This window comes from Diceros bicornis, chromosome 4, assembly GCF_020826845.1.
Source record: "Diceros bicornis minor isolate mBicDic1 chromosome 4, mDicBic1.mat.cur, whole genome shotgun sequence".
Lineage (NCBI taxonomy): Eukaryota > Metazoa > Chordata > Mammalia > Perissodactyla > Rhinocerotidae > Diceros > Diceros bicornis.
Window position 1 is genome coordinate 24,849,975 of NC_080743.1, and position 25,837 is coordinate 24,875,811.

The 25,837-nt window shown below is 38.4% G+C and overlaps 1 protein-coding gene across 1 annotated transcript in view; it reads right to left on the bottom strand.

The window, feature by feature from the left end:
- GTF2B (general transcription factor IIB) overlaps positions 1–15,740 on the bottom strand; it is a 30,569-nt gene extending 14,829 nt beyond the window's left edge. The window contains exons 1-2 of the mRNA XM_058538455.1: positions 15,642–15,740; positions 10,966–11,072 (exon numbers count right to left, since the gene is read on the bottom strand). Of these exons, the coding sequence (XP_058394438.1) occupies positions 10,966–11,072; positions 15,642–15,658 (124 nt within the window). The 5' untranslated portion in view covers positions 15,659–15,740. The remainder of the gene's footprint in view (positions 1–10,965; positions 11,073–15,641) is intronic.
- Positions 15,741–25,837: the final 10,097 nt, after the last annotated feature.

A 25,837-nucleotide genomic window follows, 5' to 3' on the forward strand; every position in this document is an offset into this window, starting at 1 on the left:
ACAACCTCCCAATACAATTCCAGAAATATATTAGGCAGGAAACATGTAGGTTTGTAACCAAAGCAAAAATCATAGTGACTTAAACAAGATACAACTTTCTCGTGTTAACAGTCCCCAGTTAATAGTCCTGGACTAGTGTGACCCAGGCTCCTCCTATGTTTTGATAAGCCATCTTCATCATGGCTTGTATTTTGTAGCATAAGATGGCTGTTGATAGTTCCCGCCATCATGTCTGCCTTCTAACCAGTGGAAGGGGAAAAAGGGAGGGCACATCCCTTAGGGCAGGATCTAGAGTTGCACACATCTCTTCTACTTAACAACCCACGGGTTAGAACCTAATCACATGGCCGTACTTAGCTACAAAGGAAGCTGGGAAATATAGTCAGCAGGGCAGCCACATGCTCAGTTAAAACTCAAGGATTCTACTACTAAAGAAAAAGGGGGAATAGATATTGGGGAAAAACCAGCAGCCTCTGCCACAAGGAATAATGGCATAGGGAGACAGGGAACATGAGAAAGAATGTCCAGTAGAATCAAGGTACTTTGCCTTATAGTCTAAGGAAATAGTACACAAGGACAAATTAAACAGGCATTTAACCTCCTTACCATGCAAGCTATCAACTGTAAATTCAGCCAAAGCTACTTTGCGGTACACTATCAAAACCAGAAGGGCTTAAGGTAGCAATCTTAATAGCGGAGGGGCTACAACATACCAAAAGCAGCCAAGAAGCCACTGCTGCAGATTCTGATTTTCTAGCCTGACCTAGACTCTTAGAACGTTTTTGTTTTCTGTCTCTTATTGGAAATTAATAAAGGGACTTTAAAAAAGGGAACATGAAGAGGAATTGCCCCAAATTTCAATTCTTTCAGCCATCTTCCTGAAAAATTATCTTACTCAAGCATTTTGGCATACAACCTGTAATAAAGAATTCAGAAGTAGGGGTCTGAGAACAATATTCCCTGAATTACTTGTTATCACAGGCTAGATTTATCTAAAACCATTTAGTTTATTTTTTTTAATATTTATTTATTTATTTTTATTTATTTATTTATTTATTTGGTGAGGGAGATCAGCCCTGAGCTAACATCCATGTTAATCCTCCTCTTTTTGCTGAGGAAGACCGGCTCTGAGCTAACGTCTATGGCCAATCCTCCTCCTTTTTTTCCCCAAAGCCCCAGTAGATAGTTGTATGTCACAGTTGCACATCCTTCTAGTTGCTGTATGTGGGACGTGGCCTCAGCATGGCCAGAGAAGCGGTGCGTCGGTGCGCGCCTGGGATCCGAACCCGGGCCGCCGGCAGCGGAGCGCGAGCACTTAACCGCTAAGGCACGGGGCTGGCCCCTAAAACCATTTAGTTTAAAACTACAAAATTTTTCAAAATGTTCTAAGTCTAAAAGTTCAATAATCACAATGTATTATTCTTCAAGATGGACAAACTCTAAGCATCAAATTTTTTTTAATTAAAAAAAAAAATCTAGGTGCTTTGGAAAATATTTAAGCCAACACACTAGATTCATAAAATCTAATGCTGAAAATGAAATGCATCATTAGCTTCCACACCTTCCTCAGTCATTTAACCCTTTCTACCATTCCTTCTCATATTTCAAAGAATCCTGATTTTTAGTCTAGGGTTACTATACATTCTTATCAAAAATTTTGCGTTAAAGACAATTTTGAAGAGAACTTTGATCAAGAGATACTTTATAAAGATATACTATTAATCATATAGCCAGTCTCTAAATCACAGTTTATGTTCCCAAAATGTAAACTGGGTACAAACTCAAAATGAATTATTCCCTAGAAACAAACCACATCATGGTTAATTTCCCAGACCAGCCCATAAAAACCTACTTTACCCATGATGTTTAGACTCTATACGAAAAAAAAAAAAACCTGTGCAGGTCAACAGTGTAATTAACATTTGGAAAAAAGTTTGTAAAGGAAAATGCATTATAAGTTCCATTTCTGAATATCTGAACACATCTTGTTCTTCCTCAAATAAAGGAAGGTCTGCAGCAGTAATGTCTAAGCTAAGACCCTTTGACTCTGATGGAAGATGCATCCTAACCTTAGTCACAATAAATTTAGTCATTCACATACTAATACTTTCAGGTCTCTATCCTTTGGCATGTTTCTTTTCCCTCTACTTGGAATGACTTTCCCTCCATAAACCCTTACTCATTCTTAATGATCATGTTTCAATGTAAATTCAACAGTAATTTCCCCAGGAAGTCACCACTTCCTACCTTTGTGTTCTCACCAAACTTGGAAGATCTGTAATAGAGCTTTTACCATGCTATGTTGTATTAATTTACCCTCCTCCCTTCCACACACTAGCCAAAGAGTTGCTCCAGAGCTTGCTTATAGTGTGTCATCTTTCTATCACTCCCCCTGCCAGGACAGTGCTTAACGGACACATGTAGTAGAAAGACCAAAGGCTTTTAGGTCCTACAGATCTGGATTTAAGTGGCTCTGTCACTGTGGTATCTTGAGCTAATTACCTAAGCACTCCAAGCCTCAGTTCCCTTTTCTGTAAAATGGAAAAAACTACCTCAAAGAGTGGTTGTGTTAACTGAATAAAATTATTAATTCTATAATGCTTAAGAGAAAGTACCATAATTCAAAATTCTACATTAGGCAAGAAGGCTGTCTCTGAGGGCTTACAAGAGATGCCAAAGCAAGAATTTGAAAGTGAATACAAATATTCCTTAATTTAAAAATATGGCATGGCCATATTAAACTAAACCTGAATTTTTTCCTTTAGGAAATACTGCTAACGTAAATTTAAAGATGGTAACCCAGTAATCTTTATAATACTACAACTGGGGCATTAAATATGCCGGGCCCAGTCAAACATATTTTGCAACTGACTTGCTATGAAGAATGGCATCTCATACTTAGAATCACCCTCTTTTTCTACAAAGTTAAGGAAAAAGGAGTAATTTGTATCCCCAAAATATGTTATCACTAAAATTTCATACTAAAGTTATACTATATATTTTATACATTATCTCATTTGCTTCTTAACAATTCCTAACAATTCTGAGATGTACTGTACCTGCCCTTTTTGGGGGGGGGGGGTCAGAGGGGAACTTATTTTACACATGAAGAAATTAAGCTTGGAGAAATTATATACCTATAGTTACATAGCTTATTACCTAGTAGAGCCAAGCCTAGACTTGAGGGCCACTGACTCCTAATTATACTAGGACCTATGGACACACGTAAGATATCTGCCCTAGAGGAATCGGCAGTCTAGGTATGGAGACATACAAAATACGAAAACTCTAAAAGTACAGAAGATCCGAAAAATGTGGTAAATTGTAAAGATAATAGTATAGATTTGTGTTTCTTAATGTGTTACCAATGTATGACCTGAGCTAGAATTTCTGGAAGTGAGGCCTGGAATCTTTTTTTTCTTTTTTTTTTGTGAGGAGATCAGCCCTGTGCTAACATCTGCCAATCCTCCTCTTTTTTTGCTGAGGAAGACTGGCCCTGGGCTAATATCCATGCCCATCTTCCTCCACTTTATATGGGACGCCGCCACAGCATGGCTTGCCAAGCGGTGCGTTGATGCACGCCTGGGATCCGAACTGGCGAACCCTGGGCTGCTGCAGTGGAGCGTGTGCACTTAACCGCTTGCGCCTCCGGGCCATGGAATCTTTTTAAACATATTTCCCAGCTGATTCTAAATGCATATTCATGCATTCAGGTCCCAGATTCAATACCAGTTAGATACCATTCATGTTCAAATGTCAGATACCAATAAACAATATCCAGAATGAGTTTAGGAGGGAGAGGTCAAATTGACTCATTTTTCTCTTTCAACTATACCTAAACTATTTTCCAGTATTTTCCTTATATTGCTTTTAAGAATAATGAAAGAATTCAGTTTTAAATAGTACACAAAAAGTGGCTTTAACTAGAAATGATACCACTAGTTCTAAAACAACACCTCATTGTGAAATCGTAATTTATAAAAGTCATGATAACCAATTTCATGTTTTAACAGCTATTACAGCAGCTTACTAACCTAATATTTTGCTGACTATAAATCAAGGTAGAAACAATGAACAAAGTCAAATTTATGAACAAATTGATAATCTAAATATGATTATACTGCCACCTAGTGCTCAACTTTTAAAGTGACACAATCACACTATTAGGATTTGGGGGAAAAACCCCACAAAACAGTGCTACTAGAGCCAATAGTTTCACGGTAGAAATGACAAAGCTTTGCTTTAAAAATTGGCCTTATTTTAGAGATCACTACCAATATCTTAAGGATCACTGATAAGACAGCCAATGACAAATCATAACACTTCATATGTTTAAAATAAAAATCCTATAATTCAAAGAGGAAAGTTAATTAGATAACTATTACATGTTAAACAGTATTAAAAACAGCCACAAAAAATTGAAAACAACCTAAGTTACAAGAGAGACTAAATCCTACACAACCATTTAAATATTGGTAAAAAAATTAAAGACATTAAACGTGTGACAAATTGTATTTTCCAAAGATGGCAGTAATAATATCTCCCAGCCTCACGTTCTTCTGCAACACGACCCTATCACTCTCACATTCAGGTGAAGCCTACTTCTCCATGCCCTCCAATCTAGGTGGGTCCTATGATTGCTTCGACTATAGAATACAGAAGTGATCCTGTTCCAGGCATAGCCCTGAACGACCTGAGTCCAGCTTTCACTCTCTCAAAACACTGGCTCTTGAGATATTTCTCCTGGAACTCAACCACCATGTATGAAACATGACTACTCTGAATCAACAATGGAGAAGCCCTAGAGGATGACAGACCCATGTAGGGAGGCCAAAGAGCACAGCGGCACCAGGAATGCAGGTGAAGAAGCCATTACAGAAGTGGATCCTCCAGGTCCTACCAGTGCCATGTGGAAAGAAACAATAGCCAAGATGAGTCCTTCCCAAATTAATGACCCATAAAATCATGAGCAAAATAAAATGGTTGTTATAAGCCACTAAGTTTTGAGGTAATTTTTCATGTAATTGAAACAGAAATTGGTTCCTGAAAGTATGACGTTGCTTTAAGAAAGTCCTAAAATATGTGGCACTGGTTTTGAGACTGAGTGGTGGGCCTCAAGGGGCCTATGAAAGAAGGTTTAAAGGACAGAGAGAAAAGTGTTACTAGAGAAAAGGTGCTCTATTATCATATAAGATAAATATATTTTTTGTATTATGAATAATTTCATTAGAAAAGATGATAATAATGGGCTCTCTTAGTTGCTGACTCAGTTGAGAGGAGTAATACATGGCTCTGAAGATGACAGTTGAGTGGCATCTAGTTTTGAGTTTGAGATAAAGGGGAGTTAGTAACAACAGGCTGCCCTAAGTTTCAAGCACAAATTAAACATTAAGTACAGAGTTGTCCAAAAACAATTCTAAGAGAGTTTCAGTTTTTTTTTTTTTGTGAGGAAGATCAGCCCTGAGCTAACATCCGTGCTAATCCTCCTCTTTTTGCTGAGGAAGACCGGCTCTGAGCTAACATCTATTGCCGATCCTCCTTCTTTTTTTCCCCAAAGCCCCAGTAGATAGTTGTATGTCACAGCTGCACATCCTTCTAGTTGCTGCACGTGGGACGCGGCCTCAGCATGGCCAGAGAAGCGGTGTGTCGGTGCGCACCCGGGATCCAAACCCGGGCCGCCGGCAGCGGAGCGCGCGCACCCAACCGCCAAGCCACCGGGCCGGCCCAGAGTTTCAGTTTTTAAGTTGTCTAGTGATTAAACTGAAGATTCAAAATGCTTATTCAATAAATATGATATAATCTAAAAAGTTTCAGACAACGTGAAATTTTATGGAAAGCACAATCAAACCATGTATATACCAAGATTATTTATTAGGAAACACATGATGATGTTTTCTGGATTTAAATCTCCATGAAGATCAATATCTCAAATATGAAAAAAGCCACAAATTTTCTGCCCTTAGTGGACTGTAGAATATTTAACCAGTTTAATTTCTTCCTGTCTCCACAGCATAAGAGAGAGAAGCTGAATTAAGCTGACAACAAAGAGCACATGCCTTTAAACCAGCAAGATGATGCAAACTCACTTAAATATATAATACAATCTAAATTTATCACTGACATGACAATGACATATATGTTGTGTATATATGTACATATGTATATGTATTTTTAAGATTTTATTTATTTATTTTTTCCCCCCAAAGCCCCAGTAGATAGTTGTGTGTCCCAGCCGCACATCCTTCCAGTTGCTGCACGTGGGACGCGGCCTCAGCATGGCCAGAGAAGCAGCGCGTCGGTGCGAGCCCGGGATCCGAACCCGGGTCGCCAGCAGCGGAGCGCACTCACCCAACCACTAAGCCACGGGGCCGGCCCTGTATATGTATTTTTAAAATTTAGACTCGTGGAGTGTCATGTTTAAGCTATTTTCAACATAATTTGATTGATGATATCTTCAGCAAAATAGAACTTTGTTAGCAGACTCTTGCCTGCCTGCCCGTTTGGTCGTGGAATAAATTCTTCACTTGCAAGACATCATATAAGACATTTAATCACAAATATCTGTGAATGAAGCTACTGCATATTGTAATACAAGTGTTTCTTATATTTTGTCAGAAAAACCAATATCATGAAGAGATATTTCTATATATAGAAAGAAAGTTTAATCAGATTATATTTTTAAATTTTCAAGCCTTAAAATTCAGTCTAGTAGTTTTAGTTAGAATAAAATATAGTAGTTCTGATGCTGGTATTCAAGACTAGTAAGTAAATAAAGCAGGGGCCGGCCCCGTGGCTTAGCGGTTAAGTGTGTGCGCTCCGATGCTGGCGGCCCGGGTTCGGATCCTGGGCGCGCACCGACGCACCACTTCTCCGGCCATGCTGAGGCCGCATCCCACATACAGCAACTAGAAGGATGTGCAACTATGACATACAACTATCTACTGGGGCTTTGGGGGAAAAATAAATAAATAAAAATTAAAAAAAAAAAAAAAAAGCAAAACTAAAAGAAAATTTACTTCCTTTGCTTTGATACAGCAGAAAAATGCAAGTAAAAATTAGGGATTCCAAGCACAAAAAAGCAGATAAGCCTTGTGAATTACATCTTCCTTCTCCAGTTGGTTAATCTTCCCCTACTGTCTTGCTGATCAAAGTTGAAGTGAAGCTGATGGAAGGGCTGGAATATAACTCAATATTTTTGCACTACTCTTTCAATGGCTACAGAGGTTAGGAGAGGCAAAAAGCTGAAATTATCTTCAATCTTCCACCTCAGTCTCACTGTTACACATTATCAGTTTGATCTTAACACTATGGAAGAATTAGAATGCTCTCATTTAACCTAGGGGTCAGCAAACATTTTCTGTAAAGGGCCATATAGTAAACATTTCAGGCTTTGTGGGTCAAGAGGTCAAATCGAGGATATTACATAGCTACTTAAATAAAAAGAAAAAAAAGATCAACCAATAATTTTTATTGATGACATTGAAAACATAATAATAATTAAGTATAATTTTTTGTAATACATATCTACTACTGAGAAGAATGATATTCTCTTTTGGGGGAAAACATTTCACTTAACCGAAATTCAAAGTTAGTGTTCCTTATCATCAAAATCAATTACAAATGTTAATCTGTCAATGCTGTGTTAAGATTTTATGCACTACATTTTTTAAAATGTCTTTTTCACACAGGTAAGTACTGCCAAATACTGATATTAATCTGCAAATGTATGATTTTAATTGAGCATATTCATTGCTTGGAAAGCATTTATAGAATTTTATTATATTCTTCTGATATTTGCCTTTTACCATGTCATTACATTGTAGATTAATCACTTCTAATTGAAGGTTAGGAGGAAGCTCCTTAACTGCAGTTAAACGGATTTTGAAATATGAAAATTTCCTTTGCATTTGCATCCAGGTCTGAAAAACACTGAAGAAAATACATTTTGGGTTTGGAAAAATATATCTGCTACAGATCTGTGTGGGGATGAAGATCTTAGTTCTTGTTTTAATTTTTGACAGCAATGAAAGTATATAAAATATATAAAGCAATTTGACATTGTGATTCAAATAATGTTAGTTGTCAAACTGACTTTACTACAGTTCAACTAAGTTTAACATATAAGCACTGTTTTGCCTTGCAATTCTAGGTTGAACTCATTGATATATTAGCAACATGCAGCAAAAGCTAATTTCTAAAGCTATTCCGAGTTCAACAGTAGTGGGTGAAGGCAGCACTGATTCATAGAACTGACGATGGCTGAGTCCATGAGAGTGAGTGAAGTTCACTACTGGCACTACTAATCAATAACACATGACCAATTCAAACTTTTTCTACAACGTATCTATTGATAAATAATACAACCAATAACTATAGGCTTTAAAAATCTTAAAATTTTTCACAATCATTGTAAATTTGTCCAACTAAGTCGCCTTCTGTTCCACACATATTTTTACCACCATCACTTATAACACATCTTAGCAGATTCCACTTCAGGTTGTACGGATTCAGTATTTTTGCATCTCTTTGAAAATATTTTCTCCTGTGCTTGTTCCATGCAGACGATTCAGAGTCACTTCCAACTGCAAACTGTGCATTGACTCCTTGAATAAGCAACAGCTCACCTGTATCAGTAACATCTGCCTAGTCATCAAGAGTCTAGGTAAAATACTTGAAATAATTTGCCTTGATTTTTAATTGACTACTGATGTTGTTCCCAATGTCCTTGACTTTTCAAGCAACTGTTCTTGCTGAGAGGCTAATAGTCTTAACTAAATAAGTTTTTTTTCTCTGAACACATTTCTTTCTTTTTTTGCTGAGGAAGATTTGCCCTGAGCTAACATCTGTCGCTAATCTTCCTCTTTTGCTGAGGAAGATTTGCCCTAACATCTCTTGTCAACCTTCCTCTATTTTGTATGTGAGCTGCCACCACAGCACGGCCACTGATAGACGAGTGGTGTAGGTCCATGCCTGGGAAACTGACCCAGGGCTGCTGAAGCAGAGTGCACTGAACTTAACCACTAGGCCCCTGGGACCAGCCCTGAATACATTTCATTATCTGCTATAATCAAACATGAATTAATTAACTCATCATTGGTAAATGGCTTTCCTTGCTTGGCCCACAAATGAGCCACTCAGAAACTTACTTTAGCTGCAGCCTTATTTCCATTCTTTTATATTTGTGAAGAAATTCTGCTGTGATGAGATACTTCACTTCACATTTTCTAAATGTTCTGCTCATTGTTTTCCTGAGTTGGGAGTACTGTGACGAGTGCTTAGTCTGGTTATGTCAAAGTGTGTGGTATTCTTTCAGCACAGCTATAGCATCATTGCATAATAAACACAATGCCTTGCCATCTAATTCAATAACAAAATAATCCACACTCCAATGTACCTTAAAAGCATGACATGCAAAGTTTACTTTTTTTCCTGTTTTTGACATGATGGGTATGCAATGGTAACAAAATAAATAAATAAAATGTTACAATATGGAGATATGCTTGGCACTCAAAATGCTGGGGGGTTATAACTGTATCACTGGGATTCCTAGTGCACTGAGCAGCAATATGAAGTGATGAGAGCACCACGTATGGTTTCTGTTGCAACTACTAAATTTTGCAGTTGTGAGAGCAGCCCTAGATAGTATGTAAACAAGTGTGGCTGAGTTCCAATAAAACTTTATTTATGGACACTGAAATTTGAATTTGATATTATTTTCACATGGCCCAAAATATTATTATTCTTTTCATTTTTTTTCAGCCATTTAAAAATGTAAAAGCCATTCTTAGCATGCAGGCCATATAAAAAGAGGCGGTGGGTCGTAATTTGCCAATCTCAGATTGAACTCATTTTATCACAAAAGGCAAAGGGGGATAGAAATTTGGCTCTCATGCACACAGTGGAGCTAGACTGCTCGACTACCTAAACTTGTCTCCTCATCTCTAAAATGAAGATAATGTTAGTACCCACCTCACAGGTTTCTCTGAGGATAAACTGAGTGAATATGTAAATCATTTAGAACAGTACCTAGTATACAATAAGTGTACTAGCCGTTAATATTGTTTAACGAGTAGAATACAATTAGAAATGGATTTCAACTTCTATTAGCAACTCTGTATGATTTAAAACTCACTCTGGAGGTCTGAGGCAAGCAGCCTACTTGGATGAATATTACAGACATCCTCCAAGTAAGATACTTCTCAGTATACCAACACCGATGTTTGCTATACCTCCCACAATCCTACCAGCACTGGCATTCCTAAGTATGTCAAACTGCTAAGCATTACTCCTTTTCTCAGGTGCTGGCCGCAACCTCGCCATAAGAATAATTTTTGCACAGACCATCTCTAATCTAAAGTTCTGCTGCATATCTAGATTAGTGAGCAAGTAGGAATAAAAGTGAAATTTTAAGAAGTAGTATTTTTGGCAATAATAATTTTATATTTGAAATTGATAAATAAATCATTCCACATGAGCAAATGAAAATTACAACAAATCTTTCTGCTGACTAAAAGGCCTTAGATGAGACTCAGTACAGATACACCTTAATTACTATGAAATCAATTATACTTAAATATATAAAAGCAACACAGTTGGATTACAATTATTCATTATTCCATATGTGTAAATGTCATCCCCCTGTCCACAATGCCCCCTTAAATATTTAAGACCAAGGACTCAAGAGACTAGGGACTGAGGGCCTTTTCTTTTCTTCTGGATCAGCTGTCTCAATTAGATGTTCCCTCCTACCCCACATTATGAAATATACACATTTGGACAGACAATAAAAGATGGTATACTTTACTTGTTTCTTTTTTTCTAATTCTTTTTGTTTGTTTTAAATAAATATGAATTACCTATAAGGGAAAAAATTCAAAATGTATTCATTAAAAGGTAGTTTGGAAAACACACAAAAGCAAAGTACCCAAAATAGTGATTTCAGTGAAAACCATAATAACTGCTTACCTACAACCAGGCCACATTCAGGACAGATCATATCACCAGCTCTGTAGTCCTCCACTAAAATCGCATCTGGATGGTTTGGACATGTGACTCTTGGAAGAGCATCCAAACTAAATGAAAAAAAATATATATATATTTTATATCCTCCCAACCAACATGTAACAAAGTAGTCTTTGGGGGGGAAAAAGGAGTATTTTGAACATTTTACCAATACTATATGTTTATAACACACTTAAGCTAAATTTTCAAAGTAAACATCCCAGGTTACTTTAAATTCTAGCTAGTAATTAACAAGTATATTCCACTGGAATTATTTTTTTATTTTATTGAGGTCATAATAGTTTATAACATTATGAAATTTCAGTTGTACATTTGTTAGTCACCATATAAATGTGCCCCTTTACCCCTTATGCCCACCCCTCAACCCCCTTCCCCTCTGGTAACCACTAAACTTGTCTCTCTGTTCATGTGTTAGTATATCTTCCACATATGAGTGAAATCACACAGTGTTTGTCTTTCTCTGTCTGGCTTAGTTCGCTTAACATAATACCCTCAAGGTCCATCTATGTTATTGCAAATGGACCGACTTTGTCTTTTTTTATGGCCAAGTAGCTGGAATTATTTTTTATAATAGTAACTGGTGTGTCGACATGGAAGGCTTTAAAAACTTAAAAGGAGAACAACTGTTTTTTCTATTAACATGCAGGCTACTAAGATTTTTTAAAAGCTTGATTAGGATAGAAATGACTAGCCACCATAATAACGTGCAACATTATTATATATAACCATCAGGCTTGTGCCCCTTGCCACTTATTTCTCTGGCCAGAGAATAAATTTCAAGTCTGTGTTTTTCTACTTGCTAGTTACCTTAGCAATAGATTTAGAATAGTACACTGAAACTAACGGGCATGTAAATGAGGGTGGTAGATGTGGCTCTGCTGAACTTAAGATCTGACGATTTCATTTGGTCCAGAATTAAGTTTGTTAGCATTCTACAAATGGTTTCAAAAGCTACTTTTTAACCTATTTGTGATCAATTATTTTATTTTGAAAATAAAGCAGTTTGGGGAAGACATATCAGGCTAAAATGACCCCCAGAATCAGTTTAAAAAAGAAACAAAGATACTTAGCATAGATTTAGTAGTTATTTCTGGGCATATGACTTCAAAATCACAAATGTTTGGTATCATTGAAAATAAGTCCTCTCTAAAAGTTCACATGAGTAACACAGTAAAAGGTTATTTTATGGCCATCACAAATATACATCTAAAAGACAACATCAACCATTCTTATAGTATGTAAATAAGTATTCGTGGTTTTGGATAAAGTTTCTGGTGCTAGCAAATACAATTCAGAATGTTAACTCTCAACATAAAAGGTGATCCCATTGAAAAACTGATAAAATAATCCATATTCCCCAAATCTATATATTCGAGTTAACCAGAACACATCTTCGATCTTTTCATTGGAAAAATGGGGGCTAGGGGCTTGGTTTATACTCTCACTTATTCCATAAATTTCTATTAGGAAAATATTTTAATAAATTATGACAAATAATATATTAAGAAAGTATAAATTATGAAAAAGTATGTCAAAATACAGGAAAATGTTAGCAGAGTAACAGTAATTACAAATGTGTAGAATGGGCAGCCATGTGGCACACAATGTACGAAGAAAACGACTGATATATTTTGCACTCTTAAAAAGTAGATAAAATATCTTGTAGAGTGTGTGTGTGTGTATATATATAAATGAAATGGAAACATCTCAAAGATATGTTAGGTGAAAAGAGTACGGTAGGGATTTTATACAAAACTGGAAAAAGTATGAACTACGGTTATATGCAATAACATGGATGAATCTCAAACGCTGATCAAAAGAAAGTAGACACAGAGGAATACATATGCCATTTATATAAACTTTAAAGCGGGCAGACAAACCTATGGTATCAGAGTCAGGATGTGGTTATCTTTGAGAAAGGGTAATGACTGAGGACACAAAGGAGGCTTCAGGGTGCTAGCGGTATTTGATTTCTTGACGTGGGTGGGGGCTGTGTGTATGTGCTCACTTTGTAATTGACGCGTGCACTTAAAATGTGTGTGTTAACCTCATAAGAAAGGTAAAAAGCAAGATAGACAACAGTGTGTACACTAGACTATATTTTGGGGGCAAGAGAGGTTAGAAGGATATGCATATAATTGTTAAAGCATAGAATCACTAGGAAAACACCACGAAACTGGTTACAATGTCTGCTTTGGGGGAGAATCAGACAGTTGGGAGACAGGGAAGGACGGAGACTGCTTTTCACTTTCCTTGTTTTTTGTACTATTTGTATATGTTACCTATCCAAAATAAAATGAAATCACGCTAAAGTAGTCAACTTTTAATCAAATTACCCACAACAGTAATACAAAAGAGGAACCAGAGGAGTGGTGGTGGGGGAAGTAAAGGAGAGAAACAATCGGAAGGAACGGAATAAACAACCACCACTGATATTAAACAACTGAGACTACTTAAGGAGCCAGATATTCCCAAACCTCATTTTAAAGCTATCATGTATTGGGTGCCTATGTGTCTAGTGCCAGACATCTATTATTAACCTTCACAGCAACTCTGCAACAGAAGCATTATCTCTATTTTAAAGATTACGCTCAGAGAACGATTTGTCTGAAGTCGCAGAACTAGTAAGTGATGGAGCTTACACATGAACTCAGAACATTTGTGCTCTTCTCTGTGAAGACACCAGGCAGTTTCATAGCCTAGCAACTGTATATCTTCTTCAGGGAAAAAACTACTAAAGGTAGAAATGCTAGCGTTTACCTTTGTTCTCACTGGTAGAAAAACTCGAGATAGATAACTGCAATGATACGTATATTTAAGAGCCGGCCCCGTGGCTTAGGGGTTAAGTGCACGCGCTCCGCTACTGGCAGCCCAGGTTTGGATGGCGGGCGCGCACCGACACACCGCTTCTCTGGCCATGCTGAGGCTGTGCCCCACATACAGCAACTAGAAGGATGTGCAACTATCTACTGGGGCTTTGGGGGAAAAAAGGAGAAGGACTGGCAATAGATGGTAGCTCAGAGCCGGTCTTCCTCAGCAAAAAGAGGAGATTAGCATGGATGTTAGCTCAGGGCTGATCTTCCTCACAAAAAAAAAAAAAAAAGAGCTGAATATGTTTAGAAAAAATTTATTTCAAACATTTTTTTTTTAACAAGTGAAGAAAATAAAGGCACACAAAGTTAAGTGTGCTCTTTGGGTAAAGAATCTATAAAGTGAATCTACTGTGTTTAACTCCTGCAACATTTCCTAAAAATACAATTTCCTATTCTACTATATGCAAAAGCTGTGCCCAAATAGGACCACATTCACCTTTGAGACCTACTGCCATGAGAGAATATGTCGTATGTATGTGTCTTTGGGAAGCTTACATTTTCCATTTACCTACAAGGAAGCCTTACCTGACAGAGCCACACCCAGACAGAATGATTGAGCATTCAATCATAGAATTAGAATCAGTAAACAAGAGTGTCACTGGCTTTAAGAGTTATTTTCAAACAGGCCATTAGCTAAAGCTGCCTCTCCCCACTTCCCCACCTTTTAAAAAAAAAACAGTAACATAAAGTAGTAAGTCTTGGCAGTTAACAGAAAGGGCCTGGACTTCTCTAGCTATTTTGTGATGATGGCTTTCATTGGGAACTCAATTCCACAGAGGATAACCAGCTTAGAAAAATTATTCCAGAGTTGCCATCCAGAAGCTATAGCACTCGATACTTTTAATACATTATGAGTTAACTTAAGGCCATTTGTATGATAACAGGAAATAGATATTTGAGACTCTACACTCTGTTCTAACACCAATCTTGGAAAAGTCACCAGTGGCATGACTCAGTTTACACGTATGCAAAAATACCAATATCTACCTCATAATAGTAATGAGAGATATAATTAGGGTCTGCAAGCATTTTCCAGGTCACAGGATTACGGGCTGTCTCTAAGAGCACTGCACGCATTTCCTGTAGATATGTATGCACCACATTTTAAAAACATATTAAAGAGTGACTTCCCAGCACATGTAAGTAATTTTCTGCAGGCAAGATTTTCTTCAGGAGTATGCAGAAGACAACATTGGTAAAGAAATCTCTTATAAGGGAACTTATCAACTCTTTGGAAATGCCTCAGCTTTCACTTAAGAGGGCCTCTGGGATGGTAACCAGTTTCCATCAGGCTTAGCAATGCTGACGTCCCTAACGTTCTAGCTGTCAGACTGACAGGGGCCTAGAATCCTTTCCCGCTCTTTGGACTCACGGCCCCTTGGGCTGGTTAAGCCGTAGGTGGAAAAACAAGCGCAGAAAGAAATAACAACAAGATAAGACGGCTGAAACATCCGCAAAAGAGGCGAGGCCGGGCCTGGGGAGACAGGGACCCCCACAGGGTGGTGCCTGGGTAAGAAGACGACCTAGGACGCCGGGGCGGTAACGCCGACGCTCGGTACCCGCTGCGACACCCCTGACAGCCCTGCCGTCTGGAAGTGCCTTTGTCCGGGCCGGCCGGCCAGCCCCGCCGCCTCTCCCCGCACCTCCGGGGCGCTCCGCCCGACGCAGCCGCCCCGGCGGCCGCCTGGCAAGCCCTGGCACTCCCGCCCGCACCCCTGCGAGCCCGGCTCGGCCGGACGTACTAACCGGCTGGTAGACGCCATCTTCACGGCCACTGCGGTCCAGCAAGGAGCAGCAACAGACGCGCCGCAAACAGGAAGACGTTGTGGCGACAGGACGCGCCAAGACGGGCTTTTATAGGCGAACGGCACACGCCGTCGTAAGGGGGAGCGGCTACGGGTCGCGAGAAGGACCAAGAAAGATGAGATCCTGTAGGCCACGTGCTTTGCGTGTCCTTATTCTCCTATTCCGTTTCTGTAATTTGCCGTGCTGCTGGGCGAATCAACAAAACTACCCAAGAAAACTTTCCAGGGAACCCTGAAAAGGAGCTACAACGGAGATACCCAGAACTTGACTGAATTAAAACATAAAAACAACCCGGGCTTCGTGGTGGGGGCAAAGCTAACTAACCCCTCCACCCGGGAGTCAGTTACTCTCGTTTAAGCGCAATTCTTACTTGCCCAGAGGCGTGATTCCCCTAAGGACTTTGGAATAAAAAGAGAAATTCACTTAGGTCAGCTAGAACAGGTGTAGGTTCAGGCTCTGTCATCGGCAAGCCAGCTGTGTCTTCTTAAGCACGTCCCTTCGCCTTCGGTGCAAGGGGTAATATTATGTGCCTTGCATACCCTTTCAGAATTGGCAGGAGATGAAACAAAACCATGTGAGAGCACAGTGCACTAGTGAGGCAGGGAGATATGGGGCCCTATCCTGATTGGTTTTTTTCATGGGCTTTGCAAATTTGGCTGACAGTTGAAGCATAGAGAACTTAGCAGAACGTTTAGATACCGCAAAAGGTCCCTAGATTTATTAATTAGCCAAACTAACATCAGAATAGTAATAATAATAACAATAACACTACCACCACTTTGCTGAAAACAAACCACCTTGACCCTGTGGGGATCGGCGGAAAGAGGGTGATCCGGGTTCTGTGAGGATGAGGACTTATAATGGCTGCTTTGTTCTTTTGGGCATAGGACTTAAACGCTGCTGAGCACTCGTTGTGTTCTTGAAAAGTGGGGAGGACTCACTTACTTAGAAAGAATAAGGGGTGTAAGAGGCAGGAGTTTTGGAACTGAAATCTAGATGGGGATGGAAGAGAAATTTTTTTTTCTGACTTCCAGTCTGTAATTCTGCAGTTTAAAAACTTGACTGTACGTGTGTGTGTGTCAGGGGAGCCTCTTAAGATTTGGAAAAGTTTCAGAAAGGCCAATTCATTTCAGCTGTGCCAATGCAACCAGGAAAGGGCTTGGGGGTGCTCCACACCAAGCCAGTAGGAAGTTTTCCTAGTAGAGCATCTTGGCTTGGGAGAAGAGGGAGAGGAGGAGCAGGGCAACCGGGCACCTCTTGAGGATCAAGAGTTAGGACCTACTATGTAATGGATTCATGGTAGGCATTCGGTAATGTTTGTGGAAGGAAGAAACCATCGGAGAAATTGACACCCCAGAGGAAGGTAGCTGGGCAATTGGTTAAATTACTCTGCCCCGCCTGGAGAGTCTCTTATCTGTCATAACCTAGTTAGGATTTCTTTTATATTAAATTAGAAGAAGTTTAGGTAGGTCAATCCTTTCCTTTTGTTAATACAGCATTGGCAATTGATAAAGTATTTTTATCAACATTATCCCATTTAATCTTTATATTTGACTCTGAGATTAAAACACACACACACACACACACACACACACACACACAGGCACAACTGGGGTTCGACACACAACCTAGGAATCAATGACTCAGACAGCATTTACCAAAACTTCTGGTTTGTTATTATCATCATTTTTATTTACCTTAATTATGTGGATTAATCAATTAAAATAATTTAAGTTAATTATTTAAATTAAATCATCTTTTTTTATTTAAAAATTTATTTTAAAAGTTTATGTCACTACTGTGGAATCGCAACTTGATGTGCTAGTTATAGTTCTTCTAAAGTATAAAATGCTTTACATACGTAGTGGATGATTTTTTAAAAGTTGTGACCCACCTAGATATATCTCTTTAAAAAAAAATTTAGTGAGGTATAATTACATACCACAGAATTCACCTGTTTAGAAGTGAATGATTTTTAGTAATTTTACCAAGTTGTGCAATAATCCCCACAATCCAGTTTTAATACATTTCCATCATCCCAGTAAGATCACTCATGTGCATGTACAGTCAATGCCCATTCCACGTCCAGCCCAGGAATCACTAATCTACTTTCTTTCTCTGTAGATTTGCCTTTTCTTGTCTTTTCATATAAATGGAATCGTATGATATATTGTCTTTTGGTCTGGCTTCTTTCACTTGGCATAATGTTGTGGAGGTTCATTAGATCTATCTTGTGGCCTCACTTTTGGAAACGCTGGTATATAAGTGTCTGTTATAAAAGGATCTGTATGGTGATGTTGGAGAAGATGACAATTTCCTAACTTGAGCAAGGTTTGACAAATATTTATTTGGACATTACATGGCATGTTCTGCTGGACTAGGAAGAACAGAGGATTCAGTGAAATGTATAATCAGATCTGACTTGGACTCTTTGGAAATGGGATGAAATGTCTAGAATATTAGACAAGCCTCATGTGCCTGGTGGCTAAGGGGCCATATGTATTGCTTCTAGAAATGTGAGGTTTTTACTTAATTTTTCAGTTTTTTTATCATGTATGAAGATGTTCAAACACACTAAAAATTAGAGTAATATAATGAATCCTCATTAAACAATTATCCTGATTAAACAATTATCAAGATTTTGCCACATTTGTTTCATGTATCCTTTGCTTGCCTTTTTTTCTCCCTTTGCTAAAGTATTTTAGAAACAAGTCCCATATATCACCTTGACCCATACATACTTGAGTGTACATTTCTAAAAAATATGGACTTTCAAATCTTTTTTATATAGCATTATAATACTCACTAAAGTACCAATGATGTCTTTCCACACTAAGTTTTCAGTTGGTGCTTAATTCTCCAGGGCCTGCTTCTTGGTGGTTTGGTTTCACCAGGCAGCAGGGTAAGCCCCTGCTGAAGGTGGCAGGGAGCCAGAGAGGGAACAGGGATGGCCGCACATGGAGCTGCAAGCAGTAGGGGAGTTCTTGAAAGTAGGCCTGAGGTCCTTCTGCTTTGGGCCATCTGTCAGGCACCTCACATGCATCCTGTCTAATTCTTGGTTATCTGGTCAGGCGAGTATTATTGTTTTCCTTCTAAAGGCTTAGAGAGGTTGAGTAGGTAGATTGCCCAGAGTCACACAATAAGTTAGTGGTGGAGATAGAATTCAAAGCCAGGAATGACTGACTCTAAGATTTTCCCACTTTTCTGCATGCCTGCTATATAACTGTTGTTGCAAGACTATATTTTTAGGCCCAAATTACTGTGCCCTGGGAAATACAGATTGTATTTGTAGAAGCATTCACTATCCTTTTGATTCCTTAATAAAGGAATAAAGTTTTATTTAAATTCAGGTAGAAGTAGTAATAAAAATGAATAATCATGATATTAAGAACAGCAGCAAACACTCATATAGTGCTTATTATGTGCCAGGTACTATTTTAAGGCTTTTTATATATTAGCTTATTTAATCTTTCCAACAGCTCCATGAGTTGGATACTATTATTGTCCCTATTTTATGGATGGAGAAATTGAGGCACAGAATAGTTAAGTAACTAGCCTGAAGTCACACAGCTAGTAAATGGCAAAGCTGGGATTGAACCCTGGTAATTTGGCTCCAGAGTCTATGCAATATGCCTCTTAATAGAAACTCAATATACAGAAATTCAATTTATAGACTTTAAGATCATGGAATGGATTCAACAAGCAGTGTACCTGCAGCAATCATGTGGGCTTGATTTTATGGGGCAGCTGTGCTCTAAAATATTTTGGCCAGCTGTCCACGTAACGACACTTGTGTTTGTAAAATTGTGTGCTACCTAAACTGAAATGTGGCTGGCTCATATCCCACTGCTAAACGTACTTGCATACGTGAACCTGAATTTAACTTTTCCATTTGTTTGTTTGTTGATTTATTTGAAATCTTTGATTCCTCAGTGTTGGTGGCTTGTCCTCCATTGGAGACTAAATCCAGCTTTTCACTGAGAAAAGCCAGCAGCTTCTCCAAGTGCTAGGAAGTAGAATACAGGCTTACAACTTTAATAAGCTACAAACAGAAAATATTAACCATCAGTTATTTCCTTACAGAATCAGGGAGGAAGATTGCTAGAAATTAATTCACTTTTTAATTCAATGTTCAGTGAGCAGTAGCTTTCTCTTACATTTCTAAATTACTCTGATAATAAAACAAAATAACTCAAAAGGGCTCACGTTAATAGCTTGTGACCTTTAAAATTAATATTTTTTCCAAAGAGATATCATTTGGCATTAAGAATGTGACTTCAAAAGTTATGCTGCACTATTTAGTGTTGTTTTATCATATGTCTTGAAGATAATATTTTTTCCCAAAATAACCACTTTCTCATTTTATAATAAAAAATATGGAGAAATTGAATGTTATATGAGACTATAATTTCCTTAAAATGTTTTTAAGTACATTTTAAGTACATTAATGTAGATAAGATTTGCCTTTAAAGTCTTATTAATGATTTTCAAGTGCTCTCAAAAACTACTGGGGAAAAATGAGAACATGAAACATGTCCATATTCATGTGACCTGTTACTTGACACTTTCTTCAAGACTGAATTTTAACATTAGATGTTTACTCTTTCCATGAAAATCACATGCTAAATACCTGCTTGTATAACCTAAGTACCTATTTTCAAATAATCTCATATTATTTAAATATTAAATTAAAACTCTGAAAGTATTACTTATAAAGTATAACCATGTGATGAGAATATAAAATTGCTTCTCTCATTACTGTCATGCATTGCTCACTGTATTATAAATTGATACAACCCTTTTAGAAAGCAATTTGACAATACTCCAAGAATGATTTAGATGTTAAAGCCTCTTGAGCAGTAATCCCACCTCTGAGAACTGGAGTAAGGAAATAATTTAAAATATGGGATGCTGTGTTCATGAAGATGTCCATTGGAGTGTTATTTATAATAATATAACATAGGAAGCAAGATAAATGCTAAAAATAGGAAAATTGTAATTTTGGTTGTAATGTTATAAAACAGGAAACAACTTATACCTTTGTAATAGGACAGTGATATACAGAAGGTCCCTAAAGTCTTAGTGCAATTTAGATGGTAAAACCAATGCATGTACCAAGGACCTTTTCTAAGCAACACTTTACCAGGGCCAATTCTGTTAGTTCAGGGGCTTAAAGGGAGCTGCAGTGAGCTCCCCGAGGGCTGAAGCACCCTCATTTTTCCTTTGGACCTTTGTGACTAACCTTTTGCACACAGAAGACATCCAATAAATATTGGTTTGTGAGAGTCATTGGTTGAGTGAATGAAAGAATATATTTTAAAATATCATTATTCTGACTGTTCTTCACAATAAAACCAAATTAGCGAGGCTTGCCAAGAGGATTTTCCCGTTATAGCTAGCTTTCCTTTTTTTCCTTTTTTTTTTCTCTTTGTGCTTTCTGTCTTCTACAAAATCGTCCATTATACCTGCTCATTCTCACTATTTTCTGACCTTTCTTACCTAGGATTTTGCTCTTTCACAGTAACGAGATGAAAGGACTCTGCCCCCAAACTTTTGTGAAGGAAAGCATTTGCCATCCACTATCCTACCACTGATCTTTGCCAAAAGGGGCAGTTTCTGCTCAGTGTCTCATGTTCAGACATCACAGGCGTCCACGTGACCATTACTAGTATTATTATTATCTGAGTGTTAACAATATACCCACTGCTAAACCAAGTCTCTTAGTGAGTGTTTTGAATGACAGTAAGATGAGCAGTTCCCAAATATAGCTTAATAAAGGTGGTATTTGGTACACCATCAGTTACATAGAATACTTTTATTGGGGTGGGTTTTTTCAGGTTAAAAAAAATCAAAGTTAACTTGAGTGTAGCTTTTCTATTAAAACCACAAAACCCACAATGGTTTAGCCATCTTCCACTATTTTAATGACTTGATTCTATGGCATTTACATCAAGATGCAGTATAAAAGCTGCATAAAAGCCCGTGCCACTATTTGTATTCATCTGTTCTATCCCGGTGTCTGGACCTCTCAAGCTAATTTTGTGGCACGCTCATCAAATGCTCACTCCTGACTTGTCTATAGATTATCATCTTTCTCTCTCAGTTATGTTCAACTCCGGCTGTAGTCTTACATCGTTGTCTATTTTGTGAATGAGGGCTTGGTTATATCTTTCTGCTTTCTTTTCTGTTACGTGGAAGCTAATGTTAAAGAAAACAATTCCCAGAGCCAGCCTGGTGGCGTAGCGGTTGAGTTCGCGCCCTCTGCTTTTGAAGCCCAGGGTTCGCAGGTTCGGATCCCGGGTGAGGACAGATGCAATGCTTATCAAGCCATGCTGTGGCAGGCTTCCCACATATACAGTGGAGGAAGATGGGCACGGATGTTAGCCTAGGGCCAATCTTCCTCAGAAAAAAGAGGAGGCTTGGCGTCGGATGTTAGCTCAGGGCTAATCTTCCTCACACACACACACAAAAAAACGAAAGATTCCCCACAAACCCAAGGTCAATAGTTTGCTTTTACAATAGAGATCCTGAGACTTTCCCACTAAACTAAATGGTCCCAAATCTCTACATCTACAATAACTAGACTTGTTTGATGTTTTCAAATTTTCAGAAAATTGTTCCAAAGCCATATACACTTTAAGTTAATGAGAATTTAGTTATGGCTTGCTTTCAAACAACTAAACTACACGGTGATAGATCATACCTTTGAGTACTTTTTTTTGGAACTTAAAAGTATTTGAATCTATTAATATTCCATTTAATTGATTATGAAATGAGGAAGGAGAAAGATTACGGGACTTAAGATCCTTCGTAGAGCGCTGTAGACAGCTACTCCCGCTTACTGCACAAAAGGCTGTTCGGGGAAAATGGTGCTGGGGCATCACACCCCAGCGGCAGCCATGCAACTCCTCCAACTTCCCCAGCTCCCTCCCACCTCAGCACCTTGGCCAAAAGATGGCGCTGTTTACAGCTCTGGTGACACAGCCCTGTTGCAGTTGTATAAGTACAGGGCCTGCCAGTCTTGAAATTATGTATTTTTTAAATAAATTTTTTTATTTGGGGAAATTAAAATTATATAAAATTCTTAGCACAAGAAAGACTGTATTAATATTTTTATATGGCCCAACACCTAATTTGCATAATTCAAATTCATGTAGAACGCATCCATATTGGACCCATGCATATTAATGTATTGATGCATTTTTGTTTTATTTGCACAAAACAGATTATGTTCAGTAGTATATTAGTTTTTTTCAAGTGACAGAGATGAACTGCATTCTTTGACTAGAGACCATAATTTATTTACACTGCCAATAATGGAGGAGCTGTCTGTTTCCAGTAAACAATGCTGTTTATAATGCTGTTTCCAGCATTATAAACAATGCTGTCGTGAACACTCATGTTCATATTTGTGGGTGAATGTTTGCATGTTCAAAGTGTAAACCTAGCAATAGAATGAGGGCATCAAAGGGCACACTCATATAACATTATGACAGATATTGTGAAATTGCCCTCCAGAAATGTTGCACGGATTTAAGTGCCCATTTCCCCATGTTTGGACAGCAGGGGCTGAGACATCCTCGCAATATCATTTTGGACTGACCCTAATTAGAAATATCTATTTGCCAGGCCAAAGGGAGATGGGTGTAATTCCAAGCTTTTGTGTCTGTGTGCAGGTGTGTGCATATGTGTGTGTATGTATGAACTACATGGCTTAAAAAGGCTTGTGGACCATTGCTCTATTGAATCTAATTGTCTGGGAGCCAGGAGCCAAGTGCAACTCTGAATCCTGAATCCTGGGATTGGGTTTCCAGTGGTCAGGTGGGGTCCCACATTATCAATGAGTTGAAGCCCTCAGCACCGGTAATTCAGAGCTGGGCTGAAGTGACTCAGACATCCAATCAGATCTGCAGATTTAGGAACAGTCTTGGGCACTTCAGGAAATCATTAATAAGTGAAAGTCAGGGCCAAAGAGAGACCTGAGGTTAAAAACGAAACAACAACAAAAAACCAATAGTGTTCCGAATGCCAAATTCAATTTGCAGAAATTCATTCTTTCATTCAGCAAATGTTTGTTGAGTGTCTGCTATACGCGGACTCCACAGTAGGTACTGAGGCTACAGCAGCGAACAGAACGTTAAAAATCCCTGGCCTCATGGAACATATATTAGTAGGGGATATAGATGATAAATTAAATGAGAGAAACATGTTGTAAGTTCTATGGTGGTAAGTGCTAAGAGGGGAAAAAAAAGGCAGGGAAGGAGATGGGGAGAGGCAGGACTTACAATTTTAAATGGGAGGTCAGACAAGTTCTCGCGAGGTGGCATTTGAGTAAAGATCTGAGGTGGCCAGGTGGACACTGCAGGGAAAGTATTCCAGGCAGAGGGAAGATCAGGTGCCAAGGCCTAATCTGGAAGAGGCCTGGTGATCAGGGGTCAGAAGGAGTGCGTGGAGGGAAGGGGAAGCAGCAGGAGGTGAGGTTGGGGAAGAGCAGGTCAGGTCGTGCAGGGCTCAAAGGTCAGAGTGACGATTCTGCCTTTTACTCTGGGTGAGATGGAGCAGTGTTGAAGTGCTTTCACCAGAGAAGTGTCACGAGCTGACTTTCCTTTAAAGTGGTCACTCCTCACAGTAGAGCAGGCAGACTAGCGTTTTACCAGAAGGGCATCCCAGAGAGAAACGATTTTAGAAAACTCAACAGTTTTCATGAGTTTTGTACTCTTGCATGCATCTATTGGTCAGCAGTCTGCTTCAAGAATAATAATTATGAAAGTATTGTTATGATAAGTCATCTCAGGAATTTACACAGAAAATGGAGTTATGGTGCTAGAAGATATAGCCCCAAGGTTTCAGCTAAAATGTGATGTTTATACTGTCAGTGGACAATTAATGAGAGGGATAAAGGAGTTTATGAAAATAATACTTCAGACAGGATAACCACTCTCATTGCTACAAATGAAAAGTTTTCCATATTATATGAAAAATAATGCTGTATCTAAATGTAAAAACAAGTGGCAGCTGTATAATAGATGAAGTTAATATTGATTAGAAAATCCAATTATTTCTACCATTTATTCTGGTATATCCCAAGAGAGCTGTTTGTTAGCAGGTGAACTTCCTGTTTAATTGGCCTGATTGAGTAATTAGATGTATTCTCAGAGCAGCAATGAAATGAAATTCTCATGTCTTAGGAACATGGTTGAGGGTTTTGTTTTACCCTTGGGTTTATCCAACTGAGACCAAGAAGACTCGTCGTTTTATCTGGGAATAATTTTTTGTTTAAAATAGTTAGTAACTATGTGGTTATATAATTGTTTTCATCATAAGGATGATGGGAAAAATTCAAGAATTTGACAAAGATTTGTGATTATTTGCCTTTCTCTCATACTAAATCCTTCAGGCCCTCCCCATCTTTTCCTGGACTCCTGCAAGAGCCCTCTGATTGGCCTCTCTCTCTGCCTCCAGGCCTTTTCATCAGGTCAATTTATCTTCTAGAAGAAAAATTTGATCTTTGTTCCATATTGTGCATATTATCAGGTAGTAATGCATTCATCTGTAAATGACAGAAAACCCTACTGCAGTGGCTTAAACAGAGGTTTATTTGTCTCATGCATTACAAGGTCTGGGGGTAGGTACAATGGCTCCAAATTGCTCCCGGGGTCCCAGTCTCTTCCCATATTTCTGCTCTGCCATCCTTATTATGTAGGCCTTTATGCCCCTGCTGGTTGCTGCCCAAAGGCAAGATGGCTGCTGTACCTCCAGACCTCACTACTACATTCCAGGCAGGAAGAAGGTAGAAAGGTGAAGAGGACAAAAAAGACAAAAAAGTCTCAGAATGACTTTGCTTTTTATCTTTTTCCATGAAGGAAAGCTCTTCTCAGACACTTTTGACTAGTTGCAAGGAAAGCTGAGAAATCGGGAATTTTGGCTTTTTAGCTTCTGTGTAGAAGTAGTCAAAGGTGAAGGTGGATATAATTGGCTTTTGGATAGCCAAACCATAGTTTTTTCCATACTTCCTCTCTTCCATAAAAATCTTCAGAAATTCATCATTGCTTACTGTGTAAAGTCCATATCTCTTATTATCATGTAATATAATGTCATAGAATGAACTTCTTACCTAACTTTGGATATTTATAGAC